Source organism: Euleptes europaea, chromosome 18, assembly GCF_029931775.1.
Source record: "Euleptes europaea isolate rEulEur1 chromosome 18, rEulEur1.hap1, whole genome shotgun sequence".
Classification (NCBI taxonomy): domain Eukaryota; kingdom Metazoa; phylum Chordata; class Lepidosauria; order Squamata; family Sphaerodactylidae; genus Euleptes; species Euleptes europaea.
This window is the reverse complement of record NC_079329.1, coordinates 326,768-354,354: the sequence shown is the minus strand read 5'-3', so window position 1 is coordinate 354,354 and position 27,587 is coordinate 326,768. Positions and strand designations below refer to the sequence as shown.

The 27,587-nt window shown below is 60.1% G+C and overlaps 3 protein-coding genes across 7 annotated transcripts in view; 2 read left to right on the top strand and 1 right to left on the bottom strand.

Annotated features, from left to right (window-relative positions):
- RNASEK (ribonuclease K) overlaps positions 1 to 27,587 on the top strand; it is a 278,954-nt gene that overhangs the window by 4,226 nt on the left and 247,141 nt on the right. The gene's annotated exons all lie outside the window — the stretch shown is intronic.
- Positions 557 to 27,587, top strand: part of C18H17orf49 (chromosome 18 C17orf49 homolog) — a 155,709-nt gene continuing 128,678 nt past the window's right edge. The window contains exons 1-6 of one of the 4 annotated variants that reach the window (XM_056863410.1): positions 557 to 657; positions 817 to 911; positions 1,076 to 1,177; positions 1,316 to 1,497; positions 1,610 to 1,714; positions 1,908 to 1,980. In XM_056863410.1, the coding sequence (XP_056719388.1) occupies positions 637 to 657; positions 817 to 911; positions 1,076 to 1,177; positions 1,316 to 1,497; positions 1,610 to 1,714; positions 1,908 to 1,975 (573 nt within the window). In that variant the 5' untranslated portion in view covers positions 557 to 636 and the 3' untranslated portion in view covers positions 1,976 to 1,980. Of the gene's footprint in view, positions 658 to 816; positions 912 to 1,075; positions 1,178 to 1,315; positions 1,498 to 1,609; positions 1,715 to 1,907; positions 1,994 to 27,587 lie in introns of those variants that run through there. The other 3 variants (XM_056863409.1, XM_056863412.1, XM_056863413.1) reach the window with 3 other exon arrangements.
- ACHE (acetylcholinesterase (Cartwright blood group)) lies at positions 12,031 to 26,363 on the bottom strand. The gene is made up of 5 exons (XM_056863569.1): positions 26,018 to 26,363; positions 21,245 to 21,384; positions 17,223 to 18,763; positions 15,933 to 16,099; positions 12,031 to 12,172 (listed from the first exon to the last, which is right to left on the bottom strand). Exons 1-5 carry the CDS (start codon positions 26,361 to 26,363, stop codon positions 12,051 to 12,053), a joined length of 2,316 nt encoding a protein of 771 aa, XP_056719547.1. The 3' UTR covers positions 12,031 to 12,050.

The following is a 27,587-nucleotide window of genomic DNA, read 5'->3' as shown; positions in this document are numbered from 1 at the left end:
TCATCTAGTCCAACCCCCCTGCACAATGCAGGAATTTCACAACTACCTCCCCCCCCCACACCCCCAGTGACCCCTACTCCATGCCCAGAAGATGGCCAAGATAAGAACATAAGAAAAGCCATGCTGGATCAGACCAAGGCCCCTCAAGATGCCCTCCCCTCTCATGATCTGCCTAAGGTCTGGAATCAGCCTTGCTGACAGGTGGCCATCCAGCCTCTGCTTGAAAACCTCCAGGGAAGGAGAGCCCGACACCACCTCCCGAGCAAGCCTCGTTCCACCGAGGAGCCGCCCTGGCTGCTAGAGTGAATCCTTCCTAATCGGAAACTCTTGGGGTTTGATTTCCACCCTGCCGGTTCTGGTCCCCTTAGCGACATGTTCCCCACCGGGCCCTTTTCCTCCCGAGGGCTGCGGCTGGCGCAGGGGCGCATGCGCACACACAGCCTCCGCGGGCGAGGCGCTTCCTGCACCATAGAGCGCGGCGGCGGCGAGAGCGGCCGTGTGTGTGGGGGGGGGAGCGGAAGGAAGGCGGGCCGGTGGGCGGGCCCCCGTTGCCATGGAGAGCGGCCCCCTTCCCGCCCCGTCTGCTCTCCAGTCCCGGCGGGGCTCCGGGCGGCGGGGGAGGCTCCGGACGCCGCCATGACGTCGGCCTCCACCAAGGTACCCCCCGTCGAGGGCGAGGGGGCCTCTGCGCCCGTGCAGAGTGCCGCCTGCGGGGGGGGGCTGGGGCTGGGGCTGGCTCCCGGGGGCGCTCTGCAGGCGCTCAGAGGCGCTGTGGCCGGCGGCCCCCCTGACGCCCCTCCCCGCCCCCTCCCGCAGGTGGGCGAGATCTTCTCCGCGGCCGGCGCCGCCTTCACCAAGCTGGGCGAGCTCACCATGCAGCTGCACCCGGTGGCCGACTCCTCGCCCGCGGGGTGAGAGAAGACCCCCCCCCACCAACCACCCCGGGGGGGGCGGGGGGCGGGGGGGATGGGGGTCCCGCGGGGGGAGGGGAGCCCCCCGCCCCCGAGCGCCGGCTGAGCCCCACCCCCACCCCCACCCCCCCGCGCTCCCCCCCACTCCGTCCCTCCCCCCCCAGGGCCAAGTGGACGGACGCCGAGATCTCCCTGCTGCGGGCCTCGGTGCAGCGCTTCGGCGACGACCTGCAGCGCATCAGCGCCCTCATCAAGGACCGCACCGTGTAAGGGGGGGGGCGGGGGGGGGCGGGAGAGACCCCGGGCGGGCGGGGAGGGGCCCGAGCAGCCCCCTCCGCCTCCCCCGCTCCTTGGGGGGGAGGCCCGCCAGCCCCCCCCCGCCCTGACCCCCCCGCCCCCTGCAGGGCCCAGCTGAAGGGGGCCGCCAAGCGCAAGGCCTACGAGGACAGCGGCTTGCCTCTGCCCGGCGAATCCCCCAAGAAGGCGCCCCGCAAGGGGCCGCCCCCGCCGACCCCCGCCCCGCCACCCCCGGAGACCCCCGCCGCCGCTGCCGCCGCCGCGCCTCTGAAGAAGCCCAAGGCCTCTGGTGAGTCCCGCGGGCGGGGAGGGGGGAGGGGGGGCTGCTGCTGCTGCTGGAGGGCCGGCTGCCCCCCCCTCTGCTGGGGGCTTAACGGGGGGGGCGTCTCTTCTGCCGCCAGACGTGACCCTGAGCGCCCTGAATGACGCCGACGCCCACAGCGACCTGGTGGACATGGAGGGGCTGGGGGGCTCGCCCCCACCCAAGAAACTCAACTTCGACCAGGGTAAAGGAGGCCGGCATGCCCCCCCCATTCTTCTCCTGGGGGGGTTGGGGGGGCAGCTGGACTGCACTGCTGTCCCTGGTTCTTGGGGGAGGTGTGGGGGGGTCGAAGCAGTGGCCTTCCGCTTGGGGGGTGGGCAGAGGTTCTGGGGCCGGCCCTTCACCCCCCCCCCCTGTGTTTTCTCTCTGTTTTCCAGACAGCCTGAATCTGGACCCCGGCTTCCTCATGGCCCCCGGCACAGACTTGCCCCTTCTCTCCCGCTGAGGGGCCGCCCCCCCTCCCTGCACTCCCTTAACTCCAGGGCCTGAGCGCCCCCACTGCCGCCCCCCTTTACGCTTCGACTGCCGCCGCCCTGCTGGGGGGGGTGCCGCTTCCAGGTTCTCCTCTCTCAAGTCCCCCGTTGGGAGCATCTCCCCCTCCCCACTCAAGAGCAGACGGAAGATGGGGCCAACATCTTGAGGACTCCGTCTCCCCCCCCCACCCATTTTCTCCCGGGGCCGGACCCTGCAGTCGTCTGTTGGGGCCCCTCATGAGCTCAGCTCTCTTTGGGCAGCGTGGTTTTTATTTCCTCCTACATTTGCAATAAAAGTGGTGCAGAGCCTGGAGCTGCTTGTCTCTCTGAGCCCTCCCGTGTGCTTCTTTGGTGCTGGGTGGGGGGCTGCGGAGAGAAGGGCTGCTGCCTGTGGGGTGTGTGTGTGTGAGTGGGGTGTGTGTGGCTTTGCCGCCTGGACTCTGGCTGTTTAGGCCAGGCCTCCCTGGAGCAGCACAAGGAAGACTGGCAGCCGGCGGGGCAGGGCAGTGCCAGTATTGATGTGCTGCTAGACGGGTGCCAGCGCTGCTCACCTCTGCCAGGGAGGGGCGAGGGTGGGGCCCCTCTGGTTCATTGCTGCTGGGAGGGGGGGAAGAGTAGCTGTGGTCCCTGGGGAGGGGAGGCAGGATTTCCGCCCTTTGGTTCCCGTAGAAATCCCAGCCACTCGCGTTAACACCACAAAATGGTTTGTGGATTCCCAACTGCCCGACAAACCATGTTGTGCTGCTGTTGCGGGCGCCAGCGTGGGCTGCTTTGTCGAGAAGTCCGGCTGTCGGGAAGGTTGCCGCTGGGGGTGTCCGTGGCTCCATGCTTCCACACCCTCCTGCCATTCTGCTTCGCAACAGAGATTTCCTTGCAGTTTGTCCTTGGGGCACGCAGGAGTCCAGCCTGGGGCCGGGCATTGGGGTGGGCAGGAGAGGCGCCCCAGAGCTGGGCCATGGGAGTGGTGCTCTCCTTCCCCGGTTCCTGCCTCTTACTGTCTAGTCATGGGCAGAGACAGAACTCTCCTCCTACACTGGCCCTGCTGCTTTCTTCAGCCCCACTGCAACAGGTGTGTTTGGGGGGGGGTGTCTCACGGTGGTGGGAGGGTTAAGTGGGCATCACAACCGAGGGGATGGAAGCTTTCTGACTGCACAAGGTGTGTGCAGGGGCAGCTGGTAAAAGCACACACATCCACACCCAGGCAGGGGTCCCAAGACGCCAGCGCGCACTGGCCTGAGTATGGAACACAAAATGATGTCCGGGGTCAATTGGGTGCGCGTAGTCTATTGCCAGGGAGGTGTGGGGCCCACAGAACCATCACCCCCTTCCTAGAAAGGTGGCTGGCAAGAAAAGCAGCCAAAGGAATGCCCCAGCCAGCCACAAACAGGGAGACATTTTTCCAGGGGGGCCGAGTGGGCAGAGCTGTTGCACCGCAAGAGTGGTAGCGGTGGTGTGCGCGTGTGTGTTGCAAGGTCTGGTAGCGAGGAAAACGCGCGCAAAGCCCCTTTCTGTGTGCCCCTGCCACAGCCCACTGCCAGGGGCAAAACTGATTCATCTCAACAAATGTGCATTTGGCCCTTGTGGGTGTGGCCTCCGTGTGCCAAGCGGCCTGGGCGCATTCACCTGCGTGACCCCCCCTCCTTGCCGATACAAGGAAACTGGTACTTATTTCTGCCAAACTGCACTGAAGTGGTGTGTGTGTGGGGGAGAGGTGTGGGGAGAGGCAGCATTTCTAATCTTGAGGCAGTTTTTTTTTGGGTGGGGGAGAAGGTTACAGTCCCTAAATCAATCACTCCGGAAGTCACTAAATTGCAAGATTTTTTTTTTTTTTGGTCTCTACCTCGTCCTCAGCGCTGGCCAAAGAGTCTGGGGTTCCGGGGGGGGGGGGGATGTTCAGTTCCAAAGGGGAAGGGGCTCCTTTGCATGCCCCACGGAAAACTGGTTTTCTCCTTTGCTCTAACCAGAATATGCTGATTATTTGAGTCTAGTTCTGCAGGAAAAGATCAAATGTAGCGCCCCCCCCCCCCCACTGGTTTTGTGGGGTTGGGGAAAAAATCAGAGTGTATCCAATTGTTGCAAAAGGCTGATCGGGAGTTGGGAGGTGAGCAATTTCTTTTTCTTTTTTTAAATATGGAAAATAGAAATACGTCTGGGTTTTTTTGTTTTTGTTAGTTTGTTAAAAATCCTGAGCAATTAATTGGGATGCCAGCAGCAAAATCTCAGATTCTTTTGTGGCTTGTAGCATGGGTGTATGTGTGTATAGTGGGGGTCTGATCCTTTTTCTTTGAGGACAAAGTATTTCTTCTGGTTGTTTTTAGGGGGAGGGGGGAATCGAAATCTGACTTTTTTTGGGGAGGTGGGGTGGTGGTGGCTGAGCACCGTCCCTGGCTGGGGAGGGGCCTGCCTGCTTTCATGGCTTCTGCAGGGCTGCCAGCTGCCATTTTATTTGGTGCTCCTGCAGTCACTTGTGTGTGTGGGGGGGGATAAGGGGGGGTCAGGTCAGGTTCAGGGGATGGGTGGTGGGGTGTTGTCCCCTCCCCGCTCAACCCCCTTTTATTTTCCTGAGGGGTGCTGGGGGGTTTCCTGAGCAGAAGAGTGTCTTCCTCCTGAGAGGCGGGCTTGTGGTGTATTGTGAAAATGACGCAGATCTTTTCCAAGGAGGGGTTTCTGGTTGGGGGCTGAGGCAAACAGCTTCTGGGGCTCATTCTAGATAATTGTGGGGTTGCCGGTGGGCTGTTTGAGGGGGCGGCAGCTGCCCCCCTCCCTGGACGGGAGCCTGGGCCTCGTTCTGTTTGTCACACCGGGTGTGATTCTGTTCTTTTTACAAGGTTCCACTTCCACCCACTTCTCCTCCACGAGAACCAGCCCTGCTTGGCCTCTAAGCCTCTGGAGCCCTTGGGGGGCTTTCCCGTTGTGTCCCACCCCACAATCTGCCCCAGATCAGCAGCCGTGTGGGCCTAGGAGGCCTCTGGCGCCTGCCCTGCCTGCACCACAGTGGCACACTGCTGGGCACCAACCCACAAGCGCCCCCCGGGGCACACCCTCTTCCATGCCAGCCCTGGCCCCGGCCCCCGGCCCCCTGCACCTCCAGCTTACCTGTCCTGCTGCCCCACTGCCCCTGTCCGGATGCTGGGGGGGGGGGCGAGGTTTCCAGAAGTCTTAATTTAGCCCTTAAAATCTCTGACACCCACCGAGGGCGAGTGGGTTGGCAGCACCCTGCTGCCATCCAGTTCTGGCACGGTGCCCTTTCTTGGTCCATTTGGGGTGGGTCCTGAAAAATGGGGAGAATTTGCCCCCTTTTGTTCCAGCGACAGAAATTGGGGGGCCCTGCTCCAGCTCTGCCCAAAGACCTGTTGCCCCAAATTGGCCAGGGAATCCAGAATCGGGGGGGGGGGAATAAAGAAAACCAGAGGGTCCCCCCCTTCCGCCCCCCCAAGAGCTGCCAGCCCTTCCCGTGCGGTTGTGGAAGGCAAGGAGAGACCGAGAGGAAAAAAACAGGGTGAACCGAGAAAAGCCTGGCCCCGTTTCCCCCTACGCAACTTTCTACACTTGAATAACCCCTTTTGGGGTCGGTGGAAAAATCTGCAAAAAATTCAGGGGGGAGCCCCGGCCCCCTCCTGGCGGTGTGCGAAGTTTGGAGCGGATCGGGGCCGCCCCGCCCCGGGGAAAAAATAGCCTTCGGGCGGCTCCGTCTCCCGCCGGCGCAAAACGTCCCCAGCTGACTTTGTCGCGCTGCCAGCTCGCGAGGCTGACTTGGCAGAGCCCCCCCCCCCCACTCAGCCTCGCGGACCGCCGCTTGGCCTCTGCGGGCGGCGCTCGCAACTGCCCCCCCCCGGGGGTGCAATCTCCCCCCCCCAGCCCCGCTTGAGTCCCCCCACCCCCGGGTCCCTGTACGTGAAGAGGGTGCTTTCTGAACGCATAAGGCCACGGCTGCGGGCGGGCGGGCGGGTGTGTAGGGGGGGGTGCGCGTGCCTGTGTGTGTGTGCGCGGCCTCGCGGCTGCCGCCAGCGCTCCCGCCTCGAATCTGTCGCTGCCGATCTGCAGGCAGCTTTGCCCGGCCGGCCGGCCTGAAGCCGCCGCGCTGCCCCCCCTCCCCTCCCCCTCCCCTCCCCCCCCCCCCAAGCAGCAGCAGGAGCAGCGGGGGCGGAGGCGGGCGGGGCCCCTGGCAGCAAGGCTGACCCTGGGACAGAGCCCGAGAGGGAGGGCCCCGTGGCCCTCGGCTGGCCAGGGAGGAGGGGGTCACTGGATGAGTGGGGGTGTTCGGGGGGAGGGAGCTGTGAATTTCCTGCGCTGTGCAGGGGGGGGGGGTTGGACTAGATGGCCCTGGTGGTCCCTTCCCACTCCATGAGTCTATGATGCCTGCCCGGGGCTGCTGCAGAGAGGCGGGGCGGGGGGCTCCGGGGAGGACGCGTCAGCCAAGCAGCCGCAGCCGAGGTTCGGGTGGTCCCTATGCGTGGCTTCTGGGCTGGTGCAGAGGCCCTACAGGGTCAGCACAGCAAGGGGGGAAGGGAGGGAAGTGGACAAGGCCGAGTTGTCTTGCAGAGCGGGGGGGGGTACACAGGAGGGGTTGTTGGGGTCTTGGGGTAGGGGCTACTTGGGAGGAGGTGGGTACGCCTCTGTCTTCCTGCCAGGACGGCTGGCTGTGAGTGGAGCGGGGGCCAGCAGCCCGGACACCCCCCCCTTGCTAGTCACAACGTTGCACTTGACGGGCAGTGCGGAGGGGGTTGGGGCGCGGAGGCAGGAATGAGGGCACCTCGGGTGCCAGGAAGGGGGGGTCTCTCCCCGATTTGCCTCTTTAATATTTCTTTAGACTCCCCTTTCTCAACCAGAGGAGACCCAAAGCGGCTTACATCATCATCCTCCCCTTCTGTTTTGGGCCTCACAACAGCCCTGCAAGGTAGGTTAGGCTGAAGGTGATCCAGAGGATGGTCCAAAGCGAACCTGGATCTCCCACTCTCCTGCATTGTCCGGCTGCTGCCGCCGCCCCGCCACCACCTTTGGGAGCGGAAGGTTCCTGCTTCACAGCTTGGGGTCTCCCCGCCCCCGTGGCTCGATCCTTCCCTCCAGTGCGGGGGGAGGGCAGTGGAGAGCAGCCCCAGCGGCCTTTGCTCTTCTGCCCCAGAGGACAAAGCAGCAACCTGTGTGTGTGTGTGTGTGTGTGTGTGTGTAAACGGACAGGTTTTAATCCGGCTTTCCCTCTTGACTCCACAAGGCGACAGGGACAGGCGGGGAGCCCCCCCCCAGCCACACCCATGCAGAGTCATCCCTTCCTTTGCCCCCATTCCAGCCAACTGGGGAAGGCCTCCTCCTCTAGTCGCAAAGAATCATGGAATCATAGAGTTGGAAGGGACCACCAGGGTCATCTAGTCCAACCCCCTGCACAATGCACGAAATTCCAAAGAGAAACCCACCTACCAATGGCAGACCACAGGAAAATAATCCTGCAAACCGCCCCCCCCCCATCAAATCCGGCGCAGCCCTGCCTGCCCCCTCAGCTGCACCAGAGGGGAGGGGGCTCCGGCGGTGGGGTCCGAAGCTCCCGAAGGGAGGAGTCAAGAGGCAGCTGCTGGCTGCCCCTGCCTCCTGGGGGGGCTTTCAGAGAGAGCCCCCCTCCCAGAAGTGAAACTTGAAACTTGCGCTTGGGAGGGGGAGCTCCCCCGCAGCCCCATCCAATTCGCCACGGCCACCTCCTGCCCTCTAGCGGACGAGGGAAGGACCTGCAAGGGCCGCGTTGGCTCCACCCACCGGCGGGAAAGGCCACGCCCCCGCACAATAGCGACATGTTATGGCGCCACCTAATGGCCAATGGGAGGATTGCCGTTTGGAGAAAAGGCCCGGGCGGGGTGGCTTGAAACGCGCGCCTTCAATTGCGTGTGTGTGCGTGTGTGTGTGTGTGTGGGGGGGTGTCGTGGCGTTTCTATGCCAGCGCTTAAACTGGAGAGTGGAGGAAGGTGCAGGCAGCTTCCCAGGTGTGTATTCCTGAATCAGGACCTGCAGTGGGGGGGTGGGCGCAGAACACCCAGGGTGTATTTTGGCCCTCTCCTCCTGCATGTGTTTCCTGCGGTCTGCAAACATCTCAATGGCTTTTTCTTCTATGCAATGTAGCCACGCTGCAAGACTGCAATTATATCATCAGACTCTTCTGATTATTAGGGGACGGCCGTGGCTCAGTGGCAGAGCATCTGCTTGGTATGCAGAAGGTCCCAGGTTCAATCCCCGGCATCTCCAGTTAAAGGGACTAGGCAAGCAGGTGACGTGAAAGACCCGTGCCTGGGACCCTGGAGAGCCGCTGCCGGTGTGAGTAGACAATACTGACTTTGATGGACCAAGGGGGGTCTGATTCAGCATAAGGCAGCTTCATGTGTTCGTGTGTTCTCTAGTCTTGGTGGCTGCCAGGGACATGGGTATTTTCTATCCAGTAGTCTCCAGTTCTCCCCTAAATTTCCCGCTCTGAAGGAAGGTCATCTTGAGCTTTGGGTGTTTCTCGTCCCGTTGCTTGGAGAGGCAGGACTTAATTTTAATGTTTCTATACAGCGCTGGAGATCCAAAGAAGAATTGCGACCACTTCTGACACTATGTGACGTTCCATTTGGCTTGGATGTCAGAAATAGGGGTGCTCCCTCAAATTTTTGCTCTTATGGTCACACAGCAGTCAGGTGTGTTCAAAATAGCATCCATTTATTAGCAAGGTGATACAGGAGTGGGAGCCACGGACTGGCTCAAGACCCAGGCTACAATTCTAAGGGACAAACAGAACTGAGGAGCAGAGACCCTGTTCCCTCCAGACGAAACCAACACACAACTTGTCAACATCCTTCTTAAATTGTGGAGCCCAAAACTGGACACAGTATTCCAAGTGAGGTCTGACCAATGCAGAATACAGTGGTAGTATTACTTCCCTTGATCTAGACACAATACTCCTATTGATGCAGCCCAGGATTGCATTGGGTCCATGCGGTCCAGCCTCCCATCTCACACGGTGAACAACCAGTTCCTCTGGAAGGCCAACGACAGGGAACAGAGGCCGAGGGATCCCCCTGATGTTGCCTCCTGGCACTGTGATTCGAAGGTTGACTGTCTCTTAATGTGGAGGCACACCTAAACCATAGATCTGTACGGGGAATCTGTAATATCGGCAGTTTTATTATCAGTCCCTTTCCTAATTATCCCCAGCATGGAGTTTGCTGCCTGCTGATTAGCCATTTTCATCAGACTCTCCCTATGACCCCAAGGTCTCTTTCCGTCTCGGGTTCAGCAAGTTCAGACCCATCTGGCATATTCTTAATGCGGGGCTTTTTTTGTTCCCATGTCCATCGCCTTTCACTTAACGTTGTTTGCTACACTGGTGCATGCCAGCGCATACCATTTGTGGGGATCCCTTTGGAGCACTTCACAGTCCTCTGATTCCAGGGCTGCTAAGCGCACCGAGGAGCCTTTGGGGAGATACCTTGTCAGAAGCCTTTTGAGGCTCCAAGTGTGTTGTGTCTAACGCGTCTCGGTTGCCTCCGCGCTTGTTCACTTTCTCAAAGAACTCCCAAAGGTTGGGGAGGCCGGACTTGCCTTTGCAGAAGCCGGGCTGATCTCCCCTCCACTGGCTCCGTCCTTCCGTGGGCCCAGGAATATCCCACCTTTGATGACAGCTTCTGCTGATTTGCCTGGGGTAGACGTTGGGCTGATTGGCCGGTAATTCTCTGGATCTCCCCTCTGGACCCCTCTTGTAACATTTGCTACCCTCCAGTTTTCTGGTACTGTGGCTGATTTCAGTAACAAATTACACATGCTAATCAACAGTTTCACGTTTGAGTTTCTTAAGAACCTTTGTATGCTAGCTGGACCGGGAGACTTGTGGTTTTTAATTTTCCTAGTAGAACTTCATCTCTCATAACCTGAAACGGACTCAGTTCTTCAGACCCCCTTTCTGAAAACAGTGTCTCTGGCGTGGGCACCGTGCCCCACACATTCCACAGTTATTTTATTCCTTTGTCATCCAAAGGCCCAACAGCCCCCCCCCGTTTCCTGTTCCTTATGTATATAAAGAAATGTTCATGGTTTGGCCTGATGTTTTTAGCAACCTGCTCCTCGAATTCTCGTTTCACTTCCCTAACTGTTAGCGTTACGCTTCTTCTTTCCGCTGGGGCCCCTGGCTTCCCTCCTGTTCACCTTGTTGGGGGTAAAACTGCCATTATTTAAAGGAGGCCTTTTTGCCGTTTGGCTTCCTTGAGTCATTACCTGCATTGGCTTCCTTTCAGACTTGGTGGTTCCTTTCCTGAGTTGAGGTTTACATTTTATCTGGGCCTCAGATATTGTGATTTTAAATGGTTTTTAGGCATCATGGAGGGAGCTGATTCTCTGATTCTCATTTTTAACTTCCTTTTGACTAGTCCCCACAGTTTTACAAAGTTCCCCCTTGGAAATCAAAAGCGATTGTTTTGGACTTTGGCGGCAACTTTCCATCAACACGAATGCTGACCTTAACAGCCTTGTGGTCACTGGCCCCAGTCGTTGCAACGGCATTTGCCTCTCGCCCCCGGTCTCGAGCCCTGCTCAGAACCAAGTCTGGACTGGCTGTGTTTCCAGTTGGCCCTGTTGCCAGCAGCTCCGCTGCACAGTCATTTATGATGGCCAGAAACCTTGTTTCTGTGGCCTGGCCTGGCCCTTTCCCATCTGCACTTAGGAATGGGACTTCCAGATCAGCTGAGGCCCCTTGAGTTGGTGCTGGCCTGGAGCCCCCCAGGAGTGTCCCCCACTTCTGCTGCTAAGAGGGGCTCAAGCATCACTTGCCCATCAGATAGCTATGCCTGCCAGTGGCAAATTCGAAAGATCTCACTGAGCCTGGTATCATAGAATCATAAAAGTTGGGACCACTGGGGTCATCTAGTCCAACCCCCTGCACAGTGCAGGAAATTCACAAATACCTCCCCCTCCCACATATCCCAGTATCCTCAAATCCAGCCTGTGTAACTGGCCGGTTGCAGTCGCTAAGTGCCACGGGTACAGTCCTCTGTATGTGCTCAGATACAAGCCCCCACTTGGCAAATGGCTGTGTGGATCTACCCTGACTCCCCCCGAACCCAGAGGAACCCCCCTCCCCCACACCGCCACACCAGGGAAGCTGACTGCTCTTTATTGAATGCAGGAGGTTCACACACAGCTGGAGGATCTACAGGTGTTGGACATGCAGGCCGAGGAGGGCAGCGGGGCGGGAGAGGGAAGAGGGTGCCGGTTGGTTTCTGTCACCCCCCAATGGAGGGGGGGTCCGCTGGGAAGGTGTGCGGAAACAAGGCTGTGGGGGGGGGGAGTGCCGACTTCCCAGGTTGGCTGCGGGGGACGAAGACGACACGCACCACATGAAGGGTCTATTCCGCTGGCTCTGTGTGGCTCTTGGCTCCTGGACCAGCCAAGGGGGGGCAGTTTGGGGACACACTTGGGGGGCGGAATGCATGTGGACTACATGGAAGCAACATCTGACCGCAGAGGAGAGTGTTTGGGGTGAGGCGGGGGCCGCTCTACTTTCTAGCCAAGTCAGCTCCAGATATACAGCTGGGGTGGTGGTGGTGGATGAATAGACCGAGATGACTCGGCCGTGACTCCCCGGCAGGAAGCATTATGTACAGACGGCAGCACGGAGTTGGGGGTCTTTCTGGGGGGCCACGAAGGCCCAGGGAGGCCCTGCGGGATCCAAGTGGGGCCATGTTTGGTTCAGTGAGTGTGTGTGTGTGTGGAATTGGGGAGGGGAGGGTAGAGGGGCTGCACCCCGTGCCTCGGCTGTTGGAATACAGATGGGAATGCCCCCAACCGGTGGGCTTGAACCCTTGGGCGACTGCTTAGGTGTGTGTGTGTGTGGGGGTAGAGGTTGGTTGGCTTCTGTCGGGGTGGGTGGGTGGGTGTCAGTGCGTAGAGTGGAGTTTGGCGGAAGGTTCGTGTTCTGCTTGGGGGGGGTGGCCTTTTGTTCTCGGTCGAGCTCTCTGGAACGGGGCGGCCAGTCGGGTCCTTGGCCTGGGCGGCTGGGAGAAGGTGGTGGGGGCGCGTCCCCCCTCCGCTCCCGTCTCACAGCTCCGCGCAGCGGTCCTGCTTGCTGTAGTGGTCAAACTGGTGCTTCCAGTGCATCATGTAGGAGCTCCAGCGGTGGAACTCCACCTTCCACTGCCGCTCGGCCTCCTCAAGGTTGTCTGGGGTGGGCAGAGGGGAGAGGCACGGACGGAGAGCAGAGCGGAGCAAGCGGCCGAGCGGCCAGAGCGGGAGGTAGCAGCAGCAGGAGGAGGAGGAAGAGAAGAAGAAGAAGAAGAAGCCCATTAGAGAGCAGAGCAGCTGAAGCAGGGCCGAGAAGGGGCTGGGGGCTACGGAGTGGGCCTCCCCCCCCCTCGAGGTCTGCAGGAGGCATTTCTAGCACCTGGGCTGCCTGGGCAGGGGGTCGCTGGGGGTGGGGTCAGACCAGGAGGCTGCCCAGTTGAGCTGCAGAGACAGACTTCGAGGGTTCCCTTAGGTGGTTAGTAAGCAGCAGAAGAGAAGGGGCAGAGGGCTGGGCTGGCGGAGAGCGGGGGTGCCATGTTCTAGGGGGGCAGGGCCAAATCTTGGCTGGCTGGGAGGGGCTGTCAGGCAAGCCACTCCCCCTCCCCCCTGCCCCCCCTGAGGACCATCGTCCTGGCTTACTGGCTTTCCATTGCGGACAGCACCGGGCAGGCACCTCTCCTGCAAACGTAGGCTTGTTACTAGCCGCAAGCCCAGCTCTGCTGGGCAGCCGAGAGCTCAGCAGGAGAGCATCGGCCTTGCCTGCCAGAGGTCCCTGGTTGGATGCCTGGCACCTGTGCCTGAACAGGACCCATGGGCACAGGGTTGCTGCCCTCTGGAAGAGATGGCACTGGGCGGGGGAGGGGGACCAGTGACTGAACTCTGCAGAGGGTGCCTCTGCCCGGTGCTCTGAGCACGGCGGAAGAAACATGCTCCGCAGAGCCTGCGCTTAGAGGGGATCACATTGGGGGCCCAGCAGCACTCCTGGCTCTCAGCCTCCCCACCTTACCCATAAGCCCCGAGCCACCCCCCCCCCACCCCCAACACTTGCACACATACACCTCTGGCCATGCACAAATGAAAGGAAGTAACACACAGTGACATTTTATAAATGGTGCACATTTCTCCTTCTCCAAACAAAAACCACCAAAATAAAAATATAGGAACGTAAGAAGAGCCCCTGCCGGATCAGACCAGAGGTCCATCTCATCCAGCATCCCGTCTCACACAGCAGGTGCCCCCAGTTACTCTGGAGGGCCAACAACAGGGCAGAGAGGCCAAGGCCCTTCCCCTGAGGTTGCCTCCTGGCCCTGGGATTCAGAGGTTGACTGCCTCTGAATGTGGAGGTTCCCTTTAGCCTCCATGGCTAGTAGCCACTGACAGCCCTCCATGAATCTGTCTGATCCTCTGTCAAAGCCATCTGTGCATTTGGCCATCGCTACAGGCAGCAAATTCCATATTTTAATCACTCAGTGAGTAAAGCAATATTTCCTTTTGTTTATGCTGGCCAATGGCTGTAAATAAAAGTTTCAATCTATTTCCTTTTGTCCATCCTGAATCTCCTGCCCATCAGCTTCCTTGGATGACCTGGAGTTCTAGTACTTTGGGAGAGGGAGGAAAAAGTTCTGTTTGTCAACCGTCTCCACCCTGTGCATCATTTTAACCCCCCCCCCCGCCCAGTTGTCTCTTTTCTAAACAGAAAACTCCTGGACTCTTCAGCCTTTCTCATAGGGAAGATGCTTCAACCACCTAATCACAGAATCATAGAGTTGGAAGGGACTACCAGGGTCATCTAGTCCAACCGCCTGCACAAAGCAGGGAATTCACAACTGTCTCCCCCTCCAGACCCGCAGCGACCCCCTACTCCATGCCCAGAAGATGGGGGGGGGGGCTCCAGGATCCCTTGCCAATCTGGCCTGGAGGAAAATTGCTTCCTGGTCCCAAAAGTGGAGATGGGCATTTCCCTGGGCATGTAAGAAAGGGCCACAAGAGCCAAGCACTGACGCAGTCCTTCCTGCCCTCCCTCTCATGAGCTGCCTAAATTCATCTTGGTTGCCCTCTTCTGTGCTTTTCCCACCTCTGCAATGTCCTTTTTGAGATTCGGTGACCACAACAGTACACATTTCCAAATGTGGCCGCACCATAGATCTATACAGGGGCATTAAAATATTGCCCATTTTATTTTCAACCCCTTTCCAAATAATCTGCAACATAGTATTTGCCCTGTATCACTGAGCTGTCCACTACGACCTCAAGGTCTCTTTCCTCTCAGTCTCAGCAAATTCAGTCCCCATCAGCATATACCCAAAGTTGGACTTTTTTGTTCTAACATGCGTCACCTGGCTCTTACCCACACTGAACCTTATTTGGCTGTGGGGGAGGTGTGGACTTGTGTGGGGTGAACACTTTGTTCCTTAAACTGGGCCCCCTCCCCACTTGTTATGCAGGTGAAGCAGACCTGGGTTCAGACGGGCAGGTCCTGTCTCCCTTCTATCTTGTGTCAAAGTTACAACCAACATTAGTCGTTGGAAGACAAACTGTCAGACTGATACTCCTGGCTTGGGTTTTCTTCTTGCTGGTTTGCCAGTGTGTAGTCACTCTATTTGGATTGTTTAATGCAGGGGTGGGGAACCTTTTTTCCGCCAAGGGCCACTTGGATATTTATAACATCATTCGCGGGCCATACAAAATTATCAGTTTAAAAATTAGCCAACCAATACGTTTCTCCATGGCCTGGGTGGGAAAGGGTTAACAGTTTCTTGGGTGGTCCTAGCAGCTCCATAGCTAACGACTCTTCTGCAAGGGGGGGGGAAGGTTCCTTTTCTTGGCAAAACAAACTCACATCCGCCTTGAATAGAGGCTATTCCTGTCCACGGGAGGGGGCGGATCGCCAGTCTTAGATTCTTCTGTGCTAGAGATCTGCCAGGACCCATGAAGGGCCAGACCAAATGATTTCGCGGGCCTTAAACGGCCCCCAGGCCTGACGTTCCCCACCCCTGGTTTAACGAGTCACCTAATGAGGTGACACAACTGGACGTGAGGGCTTTAGAGGGAGGCATGAGGCCAGCAGAGACTCACTCGCCTTGTAGACTGATCAGTGTGACGGGGCAGAGGGTGTTTCTCAGAATTCAGAGTGAGCCTCTTTCCGCTCCCACTGCTTCTGCTGCCAGGCATGCCCCCCCCCGCATATCTCTGCCCCTCTGCCCACTTCTCTCCTCTTCAGCTCCCCTCCCCATCAAGGGTCCTCCCAGGCTTTCCAGCGCAGACGCATCCCCACCACCCTGATTTATGCTGCAGCTGGGGTGAACACCCCCCCCCACACACACACACACAGCAAATGGAGCTGCTTCTTCCTCCTGGCTTCCATCCACAAGGGGCTCAACTCAGAAGGTACCACGGAAGGAGGAGGAGGGGGAGAAGGGGGGTGGTGGGCAGGCTGGAGCCCCCCCCAGAGGGAGTGCAAGGCCCAGCAGGCTCTACAAGGGAGAAGAAAACAAGGCGGTAAATTCAAGGCGAGGGGGAGGGGTGGGAGGGCTGCAAGGGCCCACTGGGCATTTATTTGACAGACCCAAACGCGGCCACCCTTCAACCCTATTGGCTGAATTGCGGTGGGGTCACGGAATGCTCGGCCATATTTCTGCGGCTGGGGGGGAGGGGGCAAGAGCCCCCTCTGCAGGGGAAGTGAAAAGTTGGTCTGGCTGGGATAGAAACCGTCACAAAAGCCAGGAGAGGTGGTTTCCTACAGGCAGGTAGGGAGTGGAGCAGACAGGTGAGGGAGCAGCTTTGGAGGCCAAGGGTGGGGGTGCAGAGGGCCCTCGGGGCAAGGGGAAGTTTGCGTTTGGCTGGCACCAGCGTGCCACGGCTCGGCAGGGTCTGGGTGTGCCTTTGCCCGCCCTCCCCCCTCAGGAGGTTTTGACCCACCTGTCACGTTGAGCAATTTGGGAAGGAACCGGTTCCAGAAGGCACAGATCTGGGCACGGAGGCTGCGGTCCACCTCCAGCGGCTGCGTGTTCAGCTTGACATACTTCTGCTCAGACAGGCTGTAGGGGGGCCACACCTGCCCCCTCTCCGAGGGCTCCGTGGGGTCCCTGCGTGGAGAGGAAGAGAGTGAGGTGTAGGAAGGGGGCCCACATGCACGGAAGGCCATGCCCTTTCAGGCCCGGACGGTGGGCTCTTATGCTGGCCTGGCCTCCAGGTGGTTTCGCTGGCCAGCCAGTATGGCTGAAGGGGATACGCCAACATGGCAGGTGCTGCCCAAGTGGAGGGGGATGACCTCCAGGCACTTTCTTTGGGGGCCCAACCGAAGCCAACCGAGTTCTTGGGTCAGCCCCCACCCCCACCTGTAAACAGTGGGCCACCCCACCCCTGCCAGTTTCTGTTCTGTATGCCAGACAACATTTCACCCGCTGGCGGGGCCCTCCGAAGAGCCCCCTCTGGAAGCCCCGCCCTCAGCGTTCCCTGGCAGCAGCTTCTCCGGCCCGGCTTTAGCGTAGCCCTTTCCCTGCCCTCAGCTATCTATGCAAACACACGCACAGAGGAGATGGCACGGGCGGAAAGTCCGGTCCAGAATGTTAACCTTTTGTTGTGTAGTTCAATCACAATCTTCCTCTCCCTGCCTCTGCTAACTCACCAGGATTCTTGATCCTTTTTCATTTTTAAAAATGATTTCTGAGTGATGCTTATTTTTTTAAAATTCTGTTTGCTAAAAAACTTAAAGCAATGTTATTAAGAATTACCTCGCCCAAGTGGACGATGGTTTCAGAGGGCGACCGGCCCGTGTTGGTCTGCAGTAGAACAGCCAGGTCTGATTCCAGCAGCATCTTGGAGATCAACCAGATTTCCGGGATTTCCGCTTCTGAGAGTCAGTTGTGGGATCTGACAAAGGGAGCCGGTGACTCCTGAAAGCTCAGAGGCCCTGGAAATCTCTTTTGTCTCTAAAGTGCTCCTGGAATCTAACCCAAATGTATGAGACACTTTAAAAAGAGTAACCAATTTAGTCCGCCACCACCAACGAGCAGGAACACGGTCACCCTTTTGGATCAGGAGTATAAATAAATCCCTGGTAGCTTTCACATATGTCCATGAGGACACACACACGCGCGCACACACACACACACACACACACACAGTACCTCTTTCTTTCTACACCTGTCTTCAGATGCAGCACCCTCCTGTCCTTTCCTCCCCCCCCACACCCCTCCCCAGCCATACCCAGTGCGGGCGAAGTTGGCCCAGTAGCGCATCATTCGCCGGCTTAAGGCTTTTTCCTCTTCGGTATAGTTTAGGCTGTTGTTCAGCGGCAGCCCAAAGACAAATTCGATCTCGTAGCCGTGCGGGACGCCCATCCACAGCGGCCAGATGAGGTTGGAGGCCCGGTGGTCGAAAAGATAGGTGTAGATCTTGTTTCCGTGCTCGGCGTAGCGGGCGGCGAAGTGCATGACGGGGCAGATGACGTTGTGGTCTCCCACTATGTCGTCCATGGCCTCCCGGTTCTTCTCACGGTTGTGCTCGTCCTTCCAGTCAGTGTACTGCAGCACCACGGCCTCGGCCGCGATCTCGTTGGCGTGGGGCACCCCGATCCGCACCCCATCCAGGAAGTCCTCCCGGCTGATGAGGCTGTCATTGTCCTTGCTGAAGCCGGGCGCCCCGTAGATGAGGAAATAGGAGCCCTCGTCTTTCACCACCCCCACCAGGACCTGGGTCTCCTTGAAGTTCTTGGTGCTGAGCATGGATTCAGGTGTGTCGGGGAAAAAGCTGCCATCGATGACCGGTACGAAGGAGAAGCGGAAGACGCTGTCATACGGCAGGACCAGCCATTCCTTGTCGATCAGTTCTTGGGGCTCTTTGTTCCGCAGGCAGCTCACCATCTCCGAATCATTGGAGGAGGGGCAGCCCACCAGCTTGGCTAGTTGGGTGGCACGGCGACGGCTCTCCGTCGGACTGATGGTGGCCCACGGCGCGTTGGGGGACCCACTTTGCAAAATCGCCCGCTTAAAGAGGGGCCGGCTTTGGGCAGATAGGAGATGCATCCCGACGGAAGCTGCCCCGGCACTCTCTCCAAAGATGGTTATCATTTTCGGATTACCCCCAAAGTAGTGGATGTTGTTCTGGATCCACTGCAGGGCCAGGCGCTGGTCGAGGAGCCCCACATTGCCCGGGGCCTCTGGGCTGTCTGGCAGGGCCAGGAATCCAAAAGCCCCGACACGGTAGCTGATGGAGGCCAAGATGACCTTCTCCGTGTATGTCAGGAAGCGGCCATCATAGACATCCAGGGAAGAAGAGCCGCTGGAGAAGCCGCCCCCGTAAATCCAGACCAGGACAGTGGCGTTCTTGGGGCGCGGCGAGGGCACCCAGATGTTGAGGTAGAGGCAGTCCTCGCTCATCTCCTGGTTGGGGTTCCACATCTCGGTACCGTGGAACCCCGGGTATGACTTGTCCACATACTGGTAGCAGGCGTGTTGGTACAAGGAGGCGTCCCGAGTGCCGCCCCACGGCCTTTTGGGTTCAGGGGGCAGGAACCGCAGCCTCCCCACGGGGGGCTCCGCAAAGGGGATGCCCAGGAAAGCAGAGATGTTGCCGTCGAGGACCGACATCCGGGTGCCGCGGACCCGGCCCGTCTGAGTGCTCACCGTCACCTCATCGCTCTGGGCAGATGCGGCCCCGGCTACGGAGAGCAGCAGCAGCAGGAGGAGGGGGCGGCTCTGGGCCCAGAACCGGCCCATGGGCCTTGTGCTGCCTTGACTGTGGACCATCTGCAGGGGAATGGGAGGGGAAGCGGTTACCAGGGGCCTCTGCACAGCCAGCGGCCTTTGTGTGCCCTGGTGGCCACCTCCAGGCTGCCATATCTTCCAGGAACAGCCTAGCCTCCCCCCACCCAACAGCCTGATAAGGGATTGCTGCCTCTCTCCGTACCCCGTGCATCAGCCCAGCCCAGCCCTTATCAGTCTGATTCAGAGAGCAAAAGTCTCTAAGCTCTGCCTTGGGAAGGGGGTGGGGAAGTTTAAAAGGAGGCAGGCCTTTGTAGAAGGGCTCCACCCCAGCACCAGTTTTCAGTGCCAGGGGTCAGCCGCCTCTATTGGGGAGGAGGCAATTAAGGGCGCTGAGCAGGTGGGAGACAGAGAAGTCAAACAGCAGCCGTGTCGGTCTATAGCAGAAGAGCTGGGTTCGAGTCCAGGAGCACCGTATAGACCAGCAAGGTTTTCGGGGCAGGAGCTTTCGAGAGCCAGAGCTCCCTGCGTCAGAAAACTTCCAAGCAGCTTCAGGCTGTAGTCGTGGTTAAGACTGACCTTGCCTCAGTTTTCCCTGTGGTGTGTGCCTCCCTCTTTGCCCCCTCCCAAGAGAGCCCACCCCTCCTGCTTTCCTCTGGCATGCTGCCACCAAAGACCTCTGGGCCCTCGAGTGGCTGGGCGTGGTGTCCGAGGGGGAGCGTGTGGGGCGGTGGATGTTGGACCTGGTGCATCCTAGGGGAGCTGAGCTACCCAATGCCTGTAGCACTGCCATGGGGCAGAACAGCCCGGCCCCAGCCTGCCTGGCGTGATGTTGGGGCAGGGCCCCTCTGAACAGGGCTTCCTAAATCCTGCCTGCATGAAGGGTATCCCCAGCTAAGCTGTGTTCAGTCCTGCTGGGAGAGAAGAGTGCCTCTGAGAATGCACAGAATGTCACTTGCCCACACACCTGCTGGGATTTGGGGGCTCCTTCCCACGGCAGTGGGTGCAGCTTCCGGGCAGGCTCAAATCTTGGCCCCTCTGAGCCCTGCCGGGGGGGGGGGCTTCTGATTGTGAGTGGTGGGTGGGATGCTTTGCTAGCACAAACGTTCTCGGCCCCCCCTCCCTCTGAGCCCTACAGGGGTCTCCTGCTCAGACTTCTTCCCCCTTTGCCACCTCCCCCCGCCCTGTCTTGGTGTTAAGCAAGGGTGTGGAAACACTCCTCCCCCCCCCCGCTGCAAAGTCTCACCCCCTGGGCATTCCTCATGGCTGCCTGCCCAAAGCCTGGGCTGCCTCTAGGAGGTGCTGCCCGCCTGCCCTGGAGACCTTTGCCCGCTCCCAGCTTCCAGAGTGGCTCAGGCAGAACAGGCCACGAAAGACAGCATGCTCCGAGTGGGGAGCAGGTGTGGTGTGTGTGGAGAAATGGCTTTCCCTTCCCTTCCTGCAGCTTGCACTGGGCACCCCTGCGTCCCTTCGGGCAGGCCGATGCCGTGGGTTGGGTGTGTGGCAGGGGTGTGGGCGGGGCTCTCTCCCCCCCAGCTGAACTTGCTCACATGACCCTGGGATGGGGGTCATTCTTCTATGCCAGCAGCGCAAGGAGTCGAGCGCAGCTGCCCCCTCCCTCCAGGTTGGGCATAGTGGTGTGTGTGTGGGGGACGACGACGACATAAAGATTCCTGGCTTCCATTCTCAGATGCTTGCCCTGCAGCTGTCCTCTGATTAAAATAACCTGGGTCAAAAATAAACCAGCAGGGTCTCTGTGCGAGATCTGCTGCAGACTCAGGGTGGGGGTGGGAATCCTGCCCATTCAGCAAAGGCATTGAGATCGGTGCTGGGGCGGGGGGGAGAACATTGGTTTGACTGCTGCTTGTGGCATTTTGGTTAGGGTTCTGCCACCTGCTACGTGCAAAGAGCCAGGGTGGTGTAGTGGTTAGAGTGTCAGTCTAGGATCTGGGAGAGCCAGGTTCGAATCCCCCGCTCTGCCATGGAAGCTCGCTGGGGGGCCTTGGGCCAGTCGCACGCCTACCTCTCAGGGTTGTTGGGAGTATAAAATGGAGAAAGATGCAAGGCATTCTGGGTCGCTTCTGGAGAGAAAGGCAGGGTAGAATTAAAGTCAATACATAAATCAGAAGAAATAAGATCCCTTGAACAGAACAGTATGTGCGTGTGTGTGTGAGAGAGAGACTCTGAGGCAGCTGCTTTGGGGGGCTGGTCTGGGCGAGGCGTCCCTGGGAAAGCAGAAAAGGCAGCCAAGGGTGGCGGTGTGTGTGTGTGTGTGTGTGTATGCCTGGGGGGAGGGCGAGATTCACATTTTCCCCGTAATGGAGAGAGAGGAAAGATCAGTGTCACGACAGCACATCATGCGCCTATTCGGAAAGCCCCAGCCGGAACCAAGCGCTGCCCCCCCCCCGCACCAGCGGAAATCCAATCTCATCCTTGGCACCCTCTGACATCCGACTGCCACGGCCTCCATCATGGGCAGCCAGCTCCTCTTCCACGGTGGGGGTGGGGTGGGGGCTGAAAACAAACTCCGGTGATTGGAGGCCTCCCCAGGGAACCTGCTCTGGAGTCTGGGGCAGAGGCCTCCTTCTCTGGGCGCTCCACCCGGAGGACAGACAGGGCCTGATCTCGCCCTCCTGCCTTGTCCTTGGCCAGGGGTGGGGTGGGGTCTGGGATGTATACCATTTGAGAATGGAGCACCGACCTGGGGGCTGAGAGCAGCCCTGAGCTGGCACTGCGGAGGCCCTGTGTCGGCCCTCAGGAGCCTCTCTGCCCACCACCCGACAGGGCACACACCCCCGCCCATGTGGCTTCCCAGCCCTGGCCACCTCTTGGCTCTGGCCTGTTCCGGCCCCGAATCTCAGGGTATGATTTCCCACTCAGCTGTCATTCCTATCACACTGTGTGCTAATCCAGCAATGTTTGCCGTCCCGCCCAGGTTTGTGTCACTGCAGGCTAGAGAAATGAATCAGTTGCAGGAAAATGACACTGTGTTGGTCGGACCGGGGCCCGTTGCCTGCTGCCTTAGGGTGGCCAGGTCCCTCTTTGCCACCGGCAGGAAGCTTTTGGGGTGGAGCATGAGGAGGGCAGGGTTTAGGGAGGGGAGGGACTTCAATGCCATAGAGTCCAATGGCCAAAGTGGACATTTTCTCCAGGGGAACTGATCTCTGTCAGCTGGAGATCACTTATAATAGCAGGAGATCTCCAGCTACCACCTGGAGGGTGGCACCACTATGCTGCCCAGAGGGCCCACAAAGCGGTGGCTGAGCTCCTCCCCCCAGGGCAGAGTCTTGCAGGGCTGGCCAAGGCGGAGGCCCCGGAGAGCCATTCCTGGTCAGAGACCAGGCAGAGCTAGAGAGATCAAGGGCTGCTGGACTCAGCAGCAAGCCGAGTCGCCCCAGGGGTCTCAACGGGGGGGGGGGGACACTACTGAGCGAGCAGCCAGCCTGGTGTAGTGGCTTGAATGTGACACTAGGATCTGGGAGACCAGGTTCGAATCTCCACTCTGCCATGGAAGCTGGCTGCGTTACCTGGGGCCAGCCACAAACACTCTCAGCCTAACCTCCCTCTCAGGGGTGTTGAGAGTATAAAATGGGAAAAAGGAGAATGTTGTGAGCCCCTGTGGGGCCCCATTGGGGAGAAAGGTGGGGGACACAAGTGAATAAGAAGCTGTTGCATGAATTTTGGCACCTTGAAGGAGTTATCACATTAACTTTGGCATCTCTCTAATTTCACTGTTTCAGTAGGCGGAGCTGCGGGGTCTCCACCCCAGAGTTCTACCCCCCTAACTGTGGTGTTGAAATGGGCCACTTTTTAGGCCATCTGCCCTTACACCGTCTCCCTCTTAAGACCCCCACCACTCCACATTCCCACCCCTCCTCCTTAGTCTACCCTCAACTCATTGTTTTCAAGTTAAAGAAGCCCTCCTTCATTGGAGGGGGTCCGTGTGGGGGCCACTGGGCTCTCTGCCAACCTCCTGGTACTAGCTGGAGATCTCCTGCTATTACAACTGATCTCCAGTCAATAACAATCGGTTCACCTGACGAAAACGGCCGCTTTGACATTTGGACTGTGGCACTGAAGTCCCTCCCCAAACCCTGCCCTCCTCAGGCTCTGCCCCCAAAACCTCCCGACGGTGGCGAACAGGGGCCTGGAAACCCTACTCTGCCAAGTGTGGATCCCAGAAGCAAAGGCTCTCCCAGAAGCCCTGGCCGACTCAGGGTGTACTTTGGGGGAGCAGCAGCAGTGGGGGGTTCCTGCCTCTTGTCTACCTGGCTGTGCTGGTGAAAAAAGAGTCCCTGTGAGCCTCTCTGCTCCTTCCTGGGGAGGGCCTAGCCAGGGTTCTTGCACCCTGGTGCTGACTGATAGGGTGGGGGGGGGCAGGCCAAGGGAGAAGGCAGGTCTTGGGTCTTCCCCGTGGGGTGGCGAAGGGGTGTGGTGCATTTTGTCTTTCTGCCCAAATAAACAGAAGCACAGGCCAGTGGCTAGCTGGTGTCACCCTTCCTGGCACAGCAAAGGCTGGCTTTCCGCGGCTCAAAATGCTTCTGGGGTGAGTCCCTGTTCTCAACATTTCTGGGAGGGGCTGCCAATGCTTCTCTGGGGCTGGACAAGAAACAAACGGAGCAGGCCGGGCATTCACCAGCATGGCACCTGACCCAAGAATGCTGCAGAACAGAAGGAGCATGAGCAGGCACCGTGTGTGTGTGTGTGTGACAGCTGATGTGCAGCAGGTATTTCGCCTTGTGCTGGCAGGCCTCCCAAGTGGCAGCACCCCCAGATGTGGGCTTGGGCACAGCAAGCACTTGGGTGTGTTGTGCAGGTGACGTGAGAGAAAGGGGCTTCGGTCTACGAAGGGGGACTCAGACTTGATTCCCACCTGGGAAAGTGCAGGGCTCAGTTCAGGATCACTCGGGGCGGTGCCCATGGGGCCTGGGGTGGAGGGCTGGACGCCCCCCAGCGTGGCTCTGTAGGTGTCTTTGGAAACTCTGCTTCTATCCCTCGGAGTAGAAAAGAGCAGGAGTCCAGTAACGCCTTGAAGACAAACAAAATTTCTGGTAGGGTATGAGCTTTCGTGAGCCACGGCTCACCCGTCTGAAGAAGTGGGCCATGGCTCACAAAAGCTCCATCCCCTGCCAGAAATGTTTTGTCTTTCAGGTGCTGCTCCTGGACTCTGGCTCTTTTGCACTGCTATGGATAGACCAACACGGCTGCCCATCATGAAATTTACCCCTTGGGTCAAGCAGGGGGGCCAGGCACAGAATACAGGTGGACCGAAAGTTAAATATGAGTAACCAGTGTGGTGTAGCAACAAAAAAAGCTAATGCGATCTTGGGGTGCATCAACCGAGGCCTAACATTGGAACCCAGGCAGGATGGTGCTGCTGCAGTCGTCTTGTTTGTGGGCTTCCTGGAGGCGCCTGGCTGGTTGCTGTGTGAAAAGACTGCTGGACTGGATGGGCCTCCTGGGTCTGATCCAGCAGGGCCTTTCTTGTGTTCTTATGACTCACAATAATGGCTTTAAATTGCGGGCAGAAAGGTACTGGATGGATATTAGGAATATTTTTTTACAGTGAGAGTAGTTCGGCAGTGGTATGGGCTGCCTAGGGCGGTGGGGATCCCCCCCTCACTGGCAGTCTTCAAGCAGCGGCTGGACGAACCCTTGCCAATGATGCTCTAGGGCGGCTGATCCTGCATTGAGCAGAAGGGATGGACTAGCTGGCCTGTGTGGCCCCCCTTCTGACTCGATGATTCCCTCAGCAGCCTGTCGGGCAAGAGGGGCCTGCTGGTCTCATTCTGCACAGCTGCTCTTATGATCTGGGGTGGGAAGAAGGGAGGGGGCCCTCCTGCCTAAGCAGTGGCTGGGGAGGCACTGGCCAGTGCGCATGTGCAGCCATGCACTTAAGGGGGGGAGGTGGCATGCTCCAGAGCATCCCATGGGAGGAATGATCTGGGTCTGTGTGAGGCAGGAATGGGCCATGGTTGTGGGTGGAGCTGGGGCAGAGAAGAGGGCAAAGGACCTCCCCAGATCATGGTGTGGGACTGGCACTGCGGGCAGACCAGCGAGAAGTGCCAGGTGCAGAATGACGCCTGGCTGCCCTCCGGAGTGGGATTTGGCTGGGAGGTTCCCAGGAATCCCACTGCTTCCTCCTTGGCCAAAGATCCTCCTCCCCACTTTTAAATAGCCCCCCTGCCTCCCTTTGATCCCGGTCAGCAGCTCTGTTTGCAAACAAGCAGGAGGTGTCTATGGAAACAGTCTTGGAGTGGGGGGGGGGGCTGGGCAGAGCTGGACCCCTCCAACCGCCCTCCTTTAGTAGAACGCATGCTAGGCCCCAGCTGTGCCGGAGGCAGAGATCGCGCCTGGGGAGGCCGGTGGCTGGGGCAATGGAGGCCCAGGCAGGCCCCCCCACCTGCCCCGCTACGGGATGCTTCACAGCCCCCTCTGCCCACAAATGCCTCCAGGCGCCACGTCCCCTCCTCGCCGCCCTTCATCCTCCAGGGGGAGGGGCTGACTAATCCCTGGGGAGGGGAGGGCAATCTGCGGCTGGGCTGCGGAAAGAGACTCCCCAGGGGCTTCTGCCCAGAACGCAGCCCTCCCCGCCTGGACCCCGGATCTCTGTAGGGCCCTTTGGCGTAGCCAGGGAGGCCGACCCCCACCCCTGCCAACCCTGCCATCTTCCACAACAGACTGGAGTGGGGGGGGCACAGCAAAGGACATCCCTTGGCCAGCTATGGCCAGGCGGGGCAGGAAAACCCAGACATAAACACGGGGGGGGGGGGAGGACGGATGGCGAAAGGGGTGGGGCACAAAAAGGGGAGTGGGGTGGGAATCCTGGGTCTGGGGGGAAGTGGGTTGGGAATCTTGGGTTTGGGGGGTCGCGTGTCTGGCTTCTGGCGACATACCCACCCCTTCTCCTCCGATGGCCCAGCCGGAATTGGCCGGCAAGCTTGGAAAATGTCAACTGGCTTGGAGGACGGGTGGGGGAGAACCTTTTTCTCTGCTGCCCCCCCCCCCCAGCCGCCTCGGACATCTCGCCTGCTACAGCCAGCCTGCCGTGGGGTGTGTGTGTGTGTGTGTGTGTGTCTGAGGGGGGTGCTTTTCCAGGCTGCCCCCCCAGCCCAGGCCCGCTTCCTCCGAACAGGGGAGGGTGACTCGGAGAGGGTGGGGAGTTGGGAACACGGTTTGGGGAGGGGGCTGGCCGGGCGCAGAGCGCCTCCCTCTTTTGCGCGGGGCCCCCACCTGCAAACCCCCCTCCTGCTTGTGATGCCCACAGGTGGCTCCAGCCACGCAGCCCCCCCCCCTTACCTCTGCCGCGGAGGCGCCGCTGCTGCTGCTGCCGGCCGGGCTGCGTGTGGCCACTCCGGGCGGGCAGGATCGGCGCCCCTCCGGCCAGCCCAGCTCTCCGCTGCCAGATCTCGCGAGCCTCGCCCCCCTCCTCCCCGCCGGGGCGGGCGGGCGGGCGGGGGAGCAGCCGGCCAGATCGGCACGTGGCCAGGCGGGGGCAGCCCGTGCCCACGCGCCAGCAGGGCCGCCACCCCGCCCGGGCCCAGCCGCCGCCGGGCATCGGGTCCCGGCGCGGCTCTGCAGGCCCAGCGGAGCGGGCGGAGGGCCCCCGCCTGGCCGGCTCCGCGGGGCAGGCCGAGCGTCCCATGTCCTCGGCGGGGCGGCCCCTCCCACCCCGTGTCCCCCTAGCGGCCCTGCTGTTCCTCTGAGCCTGTGCAGAGAGCCTTCCCGGCCGGCCTGCCGGCGGGGGCAGGAGGCGCTCGCGGGACCCGGGCGTCCGGCCTCCTCATCCAGCACCTCGGCGCTCTGGACAGCGCCGCGCTCAGCCGCCACCGCCCGCCGCTGACGTCTCTCCCCCCTCGCCCCCCCCCCCGCAGAGCGACGGCGGGCGCCCATCGCTGCTGAGCCCCGGGCCCGGGATTGACGTGTAAGCTAAACAAGCGATAGCTTAGGGCCCCACTCTCTTGGGCCCCCCAAAAATTTAAAAATACATATTTTGTTATGTGCAAATGGCTTTAGATACCTACTAGGTCCGTAAATTACCATATAGCATGTATTCAGCACAAAAAACAGCGACAATTTGTTGTTGACAAAGGACAGCGCCTACCCTGCCCGAAAATATTCGTGCTGGTCTTGAAGGTGCTCCGGGACTCTTGCTCTTTTCTGCTTCTGCAGACGGACGAACACGGCGACCCACTGTGAAAGGACAGCTGGACACAGAAAGGGCCCCGTTGCCTTCAATTGCTGAGGGCCTCATCAAACCGAAACCCGGCCCTGGGGGCGGCATTTCCAGGGCTGCGGCGAAGCCAACGCCCCCCACCCCCACCCCGGGGCCCCGCGCCCAGCAGCCGCGGGAGCCGCGCCTCAGGCCGCTGGCCCTCCTCGGCCTTTGGCAGGCCGGGAAGGGAGGGGGAGGCCTGCCCCCCATGCGCCCCCCCAGCGCTGCGGTGGGCGGCAGGGGCGGGCGGGCACCCCTCCCTCGGGAAGCAGGCTGGCGGCGGGGGGAGCCGGGACAACCGGGCGGCGCCTCCCCCGGGGCTTGTTCGAAGGGGCGGCGGGGCCCGCGCGACCCCGGCCAGCGGGTCGGACGGGGCGGGCGCGAAGGACTCCGCCCGGAGCCTCGGCCGGACAGGCGGACTACGGAGAGGCGCCGCCCGCGCCCGCCGCCCTGGCCTGGCCCGGCTGCTGAGGGCGGCGAGGGGGGGAGGGCCCGGGCAGGCGGGCCCGGGGGGCGCCTGGGCCGCCGAAGGACGCAAGGGCGCCCCCGCCCGCGCCTGGCGGCTCCCGCATAGCGCGCCCTGCCGCTCCCCCGGCGAAGGCGCCCTCCTGCCTCCCCGGTCCTCCGGGCGCCTCCCGGGGGGGGGGGCTCCCC

Excerpts from the sequence above, each read along its gene's own strand:
- ACHE (XM_056863569.1), bottom strand. The coding sequence starts at position 26,363 with ATGGGACGCTCGGCCTGCCCCGCGGAGCCGGCCAGGCGGGGGCCCTCC. Across the intron at positions 18,764-21,244 it reads GGAGGCCTCCAATCACCGGA|ATGGTCCACAGTCAAGGCAG; the intron begins GTTTGTTTTCAG and ends ATTCCCCTGCAG. Across the intron at positions 16,100-17,222 it reads GCCAACTTCGCCCGCACTGG|GGACCCCACGGAGCCCTCGG; the intron begins GTATGGCTGGGG and ends CTCTCCACGCAG.